General features: G+C 40.0%; 1 protein-coding gene across 1 annotated transcript in view; it reads right to left on the bottom strand.

Annotated features, from left to right (window-relative positions):
* Nucleotides 1–415: 415 nt before the first annotated feature.
* The window catches only part of CALCR (calcitonin receptor), a 67,492-nt gene continuing 59,075 nt past the window's right edge, over nt 416–8,832 (bottom strand). The window contains exon 12 of the mRNA XM_079931067.1: nt 416–2,538. Coding sequence (XP_079787193.1) covers nt 2,218–2,538 — 321 coding nt within the window. The 3' untranslated portion in view covers nt 416–2,217. The remainder of the gene's footprint in view (nt 2,539–8,832) is intronic.

Genomic DNA, 8,832 nt, shown 5'->3' with positions numbered 1-8,832 from the left:
TTTCTTGCCCTAGCTTTCTTTGCTGTGTTGCCCAAACTTATACAATATAGATTGCCACTTGCGTGTGGTTTTGCTTTAGCCAAGGGTATGAGAACTGTGCTTTGGAGGGTCTAGTCAAATTGAAGACTGAAGATGGTTGCACTAACAAAGATAATAACCCTGATGTTTCGCATATGGTTTTCTAACCTATATTTTTGGATTATCTTGCCTTCTCCTGTAATACAAGCAGGATGTGATGTCAGCATCCCACGGCTGAAATGAAACAGAATATGGAATGAGTTTAAGAGATGAGATGAATGAATGAAAAGATGAAGAATATGTTTCTTTAGAAAAATATGCACATATACAACTTTTTGCTTATCACATACTCTGTATTAATTCATACATGGATGTAGCATAAGCATTTCACGTAATTTTGGCACTGTGCACATTTCTATAGTAAGCTGTTTGATTTTCTTCAGCCACTACTATATTAGCACAATAGCATCTAGAATATTTCAGCAAGATATTATCACATTTGTTCTAGAGCTGCCAGAAATACTCTGTTTTCCATGTTTGTAAACAAAAATAGGAACGCTATTACATAAACACTGTGATTGGAAAAATACCCTCTTTTCAAATCCTCCCTTACATTCAAAAGTAAAGGAGACTTAAGCTACTTTAGTATCCAAAATACATTTTCTGTGAAAGAATATAATTTTCTTTGGGTGCATTAAATATGCAACCAGAACAAATCAACTTTTTGTCTTTCCAAAACTATATCATTTCTGAAAGGCAGTGGCATAAGATGATGTACATGAGAGGAGATTTGGAAGGCTTCAATGTATCCCTTCATTTAGCATACACATTAACTAACAACTGGTTACTGTTGCAAATTCACAAATTAATTTCAGGTGCTAGTAATGATACTGGTTTACTCAGGGATTTTTGAAGATTTTATATTGCAGGAAGTAAAGAGAGGTATGGGAGTATAATATTGGATTTTAATGAGAAAGTCTATTTTTATTTTAAATGAGTTGTTATATAGTTAAACTTGTAGCAGTAATTTTTTTCCCCCTCCTGTTTCACTAATAGCAGCAAACAAGAGGTCAACTACAAACTGATATCTAATTAGTCCTACTGAATCTTCCTGGAAAAGGCTGAGATCTTGTTAAGTTTAGAAGCTGGGTGTAAAGCAGTTAATGGACTTGTATGGAGTCTTTTAATTACCAGTGTTAAACAAATTTATCTTTTACTGCTAGATAGCACCCAAGGGCAAGAGGTAATCTGCTTTATAAACCTTGGAATGATTTGCTTTATAAATCCTGGAGTTTAGGAAAGGGGAAAACTCTCTTTAAAGAGAGTATTCTCTTCCACTAGGAATTATATTTTTGGCAGTTTTGTGAAAAATTTAGTGATGGATTCTTTGTGACCTCCCAATTTATAAATGTTAGCAACATGAAGGCCAATTCCTCACAGCAGTTAGGGCCTGCGCAACAGATAGGATTATCCAAAACCAAGATGAGCGTCAGTATTAGTAAACCAATTAACAAATTGACCCATCTAAGGTTTAGAGCAAACTGACTCTAAATTTCTTTTTCATTTAAAGCATTACATTTTCCTGCCAAATGCAAATCTTTTCCCCCACACGCACTTGGTCATCTCATCTCTATATTGGAAAGCCACATGGTCTTGTGGAGGTCACATTGTAATTTGTGCAGTTTACATTGTGTGGATGGTAAAACATCTGAGTAACATCAGAATTGATAGAAATTAAAAAAAAATTAAAAATGAGATCCATAGCCAAATACAGAAGTGTCCTAATTAAAGGTTTAGAGTTAAAAAGAAAAACATTGACAGTGATTTTAATTTTTCAAAGGTATAAATGGCTCAAGATTAACTAGGAGCACCCTGTATCTGAACTAGGTCAATTTAACTGTGTTTTACTCGGACACTTTGCTTGCATTACTGTGACGTTTTTATCTCAGTCCTGGATGAAAGATGGAATTCACAGGAGTTCACAAGTGTTACAGAGGGAGACTCCATTCTGAGACTGTCTCCCGGAAGCAACAGTACCAAGTAAAACTTTCTTCAGGTTCACTATGGACAAATGCACTTAATAATTCTCACAAATGAGATGTTTGCTCCTGGGAGGATGGAAATCACTGTAAAAGCATGGTTGGTCTTTCTCCCAGGAAATGAGGGCTCAGTGATCACGATGCTGTATTTGCGTCAGATTCAAGCGGATGACTCTTGCTCGATGATTTCCATGGCGATGACCTCAGCCCCCTCCGTAACGATGACCTCATCACCCTCCATAGCGATGACCTCAGCCCCCTCCATAGCGGTGACCTCAGCCGCCTCCTCGCCTAGGTTGTTGGTGGGCTCGTTCCTTGGCTCCTGATGGCAGATGTAGACAGGCATCTGAGGAGCCTCAGCCAGGGCGGCGGCGGCAGCAGCAGTGGCGGCGGCAGCGTTGGCGGCACGGTTGGCGCGGCGGCGGCCACTCCAGCGCTGGGCTTGGTATTGGTTCCATTGACGCTTCAGAGCAGCTTGGACCTGGAAGAGAAGAGAGAACCTTGTGTTCATACAATGGTCGGAAATGATCTGAGCCAAGTTCATGAGCACAGGTCTTGGAGCTTCTCAGAGGTTAGGGGAGGTTGAATTGTAATTCTCATCTAAAGGGCCGTGTGGTAAATGCTCTGCCTGTGGAATATACCACCTTGGAAGAAGAATTTGCGAACTGGAGAACTGAGTTACTTGCCTCAACTACCACTGCCAAGGTTATTTGCTGTTTTGAGCAAAGGTTTCTTCATTAGCTCTTACAGTCAATGAATGAAAATTTGACTTGGTTTCACATTCAATATGGCATCCACGCCATATTAGGGAGACAGAATTTGAAACCTTTTTATCTGCTACAACCTCTGATACAGCAGAAGCTTTTATCTAAATCTATACATTATTGGTCATGAAAAAAATATATGGAAACCATTGCACAGTTCTGGATTTTATGATAATGGCCTCATACTGTTGATTTTCCTTTATCCAACGTGGCTTGAGATGGGGTGTGCCCGCTAAAGCTGGTTAGTGGTTAACTAACCATGTCTTATTCATTTTTGTATTACCAGATGTCGTGGTGTTTGGCATAGAGCAGTTATTCAACAAATGTTTGTTGAATGGTTGTCAACATCCATTCTAGAATGATTTTCTCCCTCTTTAAGCCAAGAAAATGATCATCCATGACCGTATTGTAATTAGTGCCTTAGCGTCTGGTGGTATTAGGGTGGGATGCTAAAACTGGCTAGAGTGAATTTGAGGAAGAGACTTGAATTCCTCCCTGAGGTGAACTGTAAACCACTAGGTCATCTACAGTTGTGATTAGGTCTTCTCTCTCACGCTGTGGTGTATGCTTTGGGGAATTACTCTTGAGCTCCCATGGGTTGCAATTTTGGAAATTATCAGAAGCAACCACTTGTAATATTGTACCAGCAACAAGCTGTGTGGGAGGGAATGGTTGTCACTGGGTAACATCACATCACCTTTCCTTTCCTTTTCCACTGATAAGGCCATTTCACTGGGTCTCATTTGATGCCATGAAAAAGTATTGAACTTTGGGTCAAGAAACTGATTCTGCCCACATTAGCCATGAAATCTTGGGTAGGATAGTTAACCCCTCTGAGACTCCTTTCTTCAGTACAACTCTTCTACCTCACCTAGCTGTTTGAAGGATTAAATTGTTGCACTATGAATCAAAGTGGCTTCTAAGAGGTAAGTACCATACAAGGAGGCTATTATTCCTATTATTATACTCTTATTATGGCAGGATGGTGGCCTCAGGTCTTTAGACTAAAGGAAACTCTTACGTCATATGTGTGGAGATATATATATATATATATATATACACACACACACACATATATATATATATATACACACACACACACATATACATATATATATATATATATATATATATATATATATATATTTGGAGGGTGGTAGTGTTAAGAAAATAAAAAAGAGCTCTTAATTACATAGTTTCTGATCTCATGTTCAGTTCTCTCTCATATATTCCAAGCTAGGTCTCCACAAAGAGTACTCTACAGCCTGGTAAAATATCTGATGCTAATGCAAATGAAAGTTTTCTTCACATTGTGATTTGCACTGGCAAAAGGGTGTTGTTGGATCTTTTGGGAAAAGGAAAGAAAATACTCTTGGTGGGAAGATCACCCTAGGAATATATTTTCAAATACAAAGGTGTTTACTAAAGGTATTAATGAATAAATAGTTCAGACTCTCCCCTTCCATCACTCACTTTGTCCTTCACTTCACTCCCCAAGAAGACAACTATGTTTCCCTATCAGTTTCTGGGCTTTTGCTTTGCAATCTGTGTAGTAGGGAGAGCTACACAAGTGAAGAGAGACTAGACTGATTATATCAGAAAGGACTGATATGAAACCACAGCTGAATATATCTGGGAAAGAGCATCCCTACTGAGTTATACTTTCAGATAAAAAACGTGAGTAAATTTTACTTTTTGCCATGCAATGAAATTTCTCTTTTAGTACCTCTTCATGAATCTAGTAAATATTTAAATTGCTTTCCAATTCTCTTTTGAACTTTGGATTTCTTTACAATGTATTTTCCTGTTGAGACTAACAAAGAGATAGATAGTGATGCTTTATTTGGGTTGTACCGTCTATTAAACAGGTCCTTAAATGCCAGGTTTATAATCCAGGAACTATCAAGTGCCCTGTTGAGGAATTAGGAAATATACTGGCTCAGCATAATTTTGGAGAAGCAATGTCCCCAGACAAAGGGAACTGATAGTTTCTGTGGATTCAGCATCTCTTAAATACCAACATTGTCTTTATAGCTAAAATGCAACACAGATATTTAGAGGTATCCGAGGCAGACAGTGCCCAGCAGGAAAAAAAAGGAAGTCTTTGTTTTGCCTCATCTGTCCTTTTAAAACAATCTCCATTGGATTATCCATGCATACTACTGAAGTACCCAGCATGAGGCCAAAAAGTTTGAAGTCTATTTCAGTTTTTTAAAATTGTTACAGAAATGTTCATAGCCTCCTATAATTGTATTCCAAAGTTATAACCTATCCTTTTGTGTGGAGATGGCAGTCTGCTTCCATTTGTAAACCACACATGTAAGAATAGGCCCTTAGCAGCATGTGAAAGACACTTCAGTTTAATACAGTTTAATAAGGGCAATTATCTCCTGCAATACCACAGGTTGAGCCTAACGCTGCTTTGATCACAAGAATGTGGGCATTGAATCTGAAAAATACAGGGGAGACTCTGGTTGCTCCTGAAAAGCATCAGAAATGGAAGGAGTTGCCCATGGGGTAAGTCTAATATACAAAGTTTTGAATTACATAAATTCATTGCTCGTTATAATTAACACAGATCACTTCACATTTCCTCGATTATGTCAATTTATTGCCAACTTTAAAAAATAGAGCCTTGGTCTGATGGCTTGAAGACATAATTATTACATCTGGCTCTACTATTAACTAACTGTATAAGGTTGGTAACATTTGGGGCCTCCATTTCTATATTTGTAAAAAAGAAACTCAGGTTGGAACGTTCGTGGTTGAATTTGGATGTTTTTATCTTTGGCCTTTGTTTTCCCGTTAAGTTCATTATAAGCACTTGCAGTTATGTGCTGCTGAATGGAAAGTGGGATTTATCCCAGGAGTTCTGATTTTTTTTTCCTTTGTCTAGGACAAAGAAAGCCTTGTTTAGCTTTGAGTCCCAAAGCTTTCTTGAGTCTCTAGAAAGACAATATTTTTGAAAACTAAGTTTTATTGAGAGAAAAAATTTCTAAATAGAAAAACTTATTTTTGCATATGAAGTGGTCTGAAAATAGAACTTTACTAAAAGCAATAGTGTACAGCCACTATGGAGAACAGTATGGAAGTTCCTTAAAAAACTAAAAATAGAACTACCATACGACCCAGCAATCCCACTACTGGGCATTTACCCAGAGAAAACCATAATTCAAAAAGAGTCATGTACCACAATGTTCATTGCAGCTCTATTTACAATAGCCAGGAGATGGAAACAACCTAAGTGTCCATCATCGGATGAATGGATAAAGAAGATGTGGCACATATATACAATGGAATAGTACTCAGCCATAAAAAGAAACGAAATTGAGTTATTTGTAGTGAGGTGGATAGACCTAGAGTCTGTCATACAGAGTGAAGTAAGTCAGAAAAAGACAAATACCGTATGCTAATGCATGTATATGGAATCTAAAAAAAAAAAACGGTTCTGAAGAACCTAGGGGCAGGACAGGAATAAAGACGCAGACCTACTAGAGAATGGACTTGGGGACACGGGGAGGGGGAAGGGTAAGTTGGGACGAAGTGAGAGAGTGGCATGGACATACGTACAGTACCAAATGTAAAATCGATAGCTAGTGGGAAGCAGCCGCATAGCACAGGGAGATCAGCTCAGTGCTTTGTGACCACCTAAAGGGGTGGGATAGGGAGGGTGGGAGGGAGACGCAAGAGGGAGGAGATATGGGGATATATATATATATATGTGTAGCTGATTCACTTTGTTTTAAAGCAGAAACTAACACACCATTGTAAAGCCATTATACTCCAATAAAGATGTTAAAGAAATAAAAGCAATACTATAGCGAACATGCAGGATATGACATAGGGAGAGTCCCTTATAGACAGGAAGGGGAAGTGGTAAGTACAGAGCCCTTCCAGTCCCCCCCCCCACCAGAGGAAGAGGAGAGAGAGTTATAAAGAAACACAAATGACTTTGCATTTCCACTTCATGGAGGGAATACTTGAAAAAATGGAGAGAAGAAAGGAAGGAATAACAGAAACATTCCTGTACAGCAGGTCTTTCTCTTTGCTTGAGAGCACAGTCCTGAAAATTGATAGCCTTGTAAAGAAGTCCCACTCTTGGCCTGGTACCAGGTCCAACATGGTGCTTGAGCAGTGGAGTGGCAGTGACTATGGCACATACTAAAGACAGGTTCACAGGCCCTTCACAAAGGTGAAGAAAGGGGCCTGAGTTTCCAGGCTCCTCAGGTGGCCTGGAAGGGAGGACTGGTGTCTCAGGATAGGGCTGGGGCCTGCAGAGTGAAAGGATCTCTAGGGTCCTCAGAAGTGAGGGGAGCCACCATGAACTTCAACAGGGGGTACCAGCATAATACTTGGAAACCAGCTGCCCATTTGTTCAAAGGCTTTTGAACTAAGTATTTTCTAGAAAGAGACTGTTGTAAACTATTAGAGGCTGGTGGAATGAGCTCTTCAAAGCAAGCTAAGTTACAGCAAATAAACAAAATTTTAGGTTTCACACATTTCAATTTGTGACTATTAAATTGAGATCCTTCTAGACCTTGCTGCTTTGATCCACAAACTATTTTATCCACAGTACATGGGCAAGAAAAATGGAAAACCTGCACTGTGCTGTTAGTACTCCCAATTTTTAAGCTACTGCTTAGAAAAACTGGGCCTCTCCATAGGTGTAATCATCTTTTTGTGGTCTCTTAGATACTTAATTAACAATTTACTGAAATGATTGGGTGGTCAATGTCCACACTCTTGGAAAAGTTGTGGGAAATGTCTGTTACATAAGCGTGCTCTCATGCTCATCTCCTGATTCCTCGTACTGTAATCCTCAAAATTCCTTTCCTGCTTTTAACCTACCCATTGACTATCTGATCCATTTCCATAGTAGGAGTCACTGATAACACATGGATAATAAACAAAAATTAAAACCTGTATCTTCTTTGTAGAACTGACATATTAGCTCCCTAGATCTCTGCTAAAATGTAACATTCAGCCAGGCAAAGCCTGATCACAACCATGCGGCTGGAAATCACCTTCTGCATGTGTAAGCGCCCTGCCCATGTTCAGTGTTGTAAGACAGTAAGCTCACAGGAGGCCCAGATGCCTGCAATCCATGGGGCTGAGCTGATACGACATTTGGCAGAGTACTCAGTGTTATTAGAAATGTCACACTGGTACATTCCCCCAGTAACATGATACTAACTAAAATGGGGATGGTTTCTTCCAAAAGCAGAGGTAACATACTTGAATTAGAGACTTTCAATTGTTAGGAGCACCTCTGGCCTTGCTTTCTACGCCTGCCACTTCAAAGACGGCATCATGGATAAGACACAATCAGTATTGAAGTATTTTTACAAATGCATGCAAGCCTTTCGTGTTTTCAAGGTATGCCCATCCTGAACCTGATTTTTATATTAGCCCTGTATCGATATTATTTTAGATGAAAACATTTATTTTGTATGCCACCTGAGCCAACTCAAAAGGCAGAGATATTCATTCACAGAAATTGATATAAAGATGGGGTGACCTAAGCCCTATCTATTTATTAGTTTTTACTGTTCTTAAAAGACACTTTAGGGCCTCCCTGGTGGCGCAGTGGTTGAGAGTCCGCCTGCTGATGCAGGGGACACGGGTTCGTGCCCCAGTCTGGGAAGATCCCACATGCCGCGGGGCGGCTGGGCCCGTGAGCCATGGCCACTGAGCCTGCGCGTCTGGAGCCTGTGCTCCGCAACGGGAGAGGCCACAGCAGTGAGAGGCCCGCGTACCGCAAAAAAAAAAAAAAAAAAAATCAATCAACAGCAACAGCTGTTGATCTTCCTCGGAAGATCCCTGGCAGCACATCACACACGCAGGCCTTAAAATGACCACACAGGATTGGAACCTTTTTTTTTTTTTTTTTTTTTTTTTTTTGCGGTACGCGGGTCTCTCACCGTTGTGGCCTCTCCCTCTGCGGAGCACAGGCTCCGGATGCGCAGGCTCAGCGGCCACGGCACACGGGCCTAGTTGCTCCGCAGCATGTG

Source organism: Stenella coeruleoalba (genome assembly GCF_951394435.1).
Source record: "Stenella coeruleoalba genome assembly, chromosome: 9".
Classification (NCBI taxonomy): domain Eukaryota; kingdom Metazoa; phylum Chordata; class Mammalia; order Artiodactyla; family Delphinidae; genus Stenella; species Stenella coeruleoalba.
Note: the sequence above shows the minus strand (reverse complement) of the source record. Positions and strands in the feature narration are given on the sequence as shown.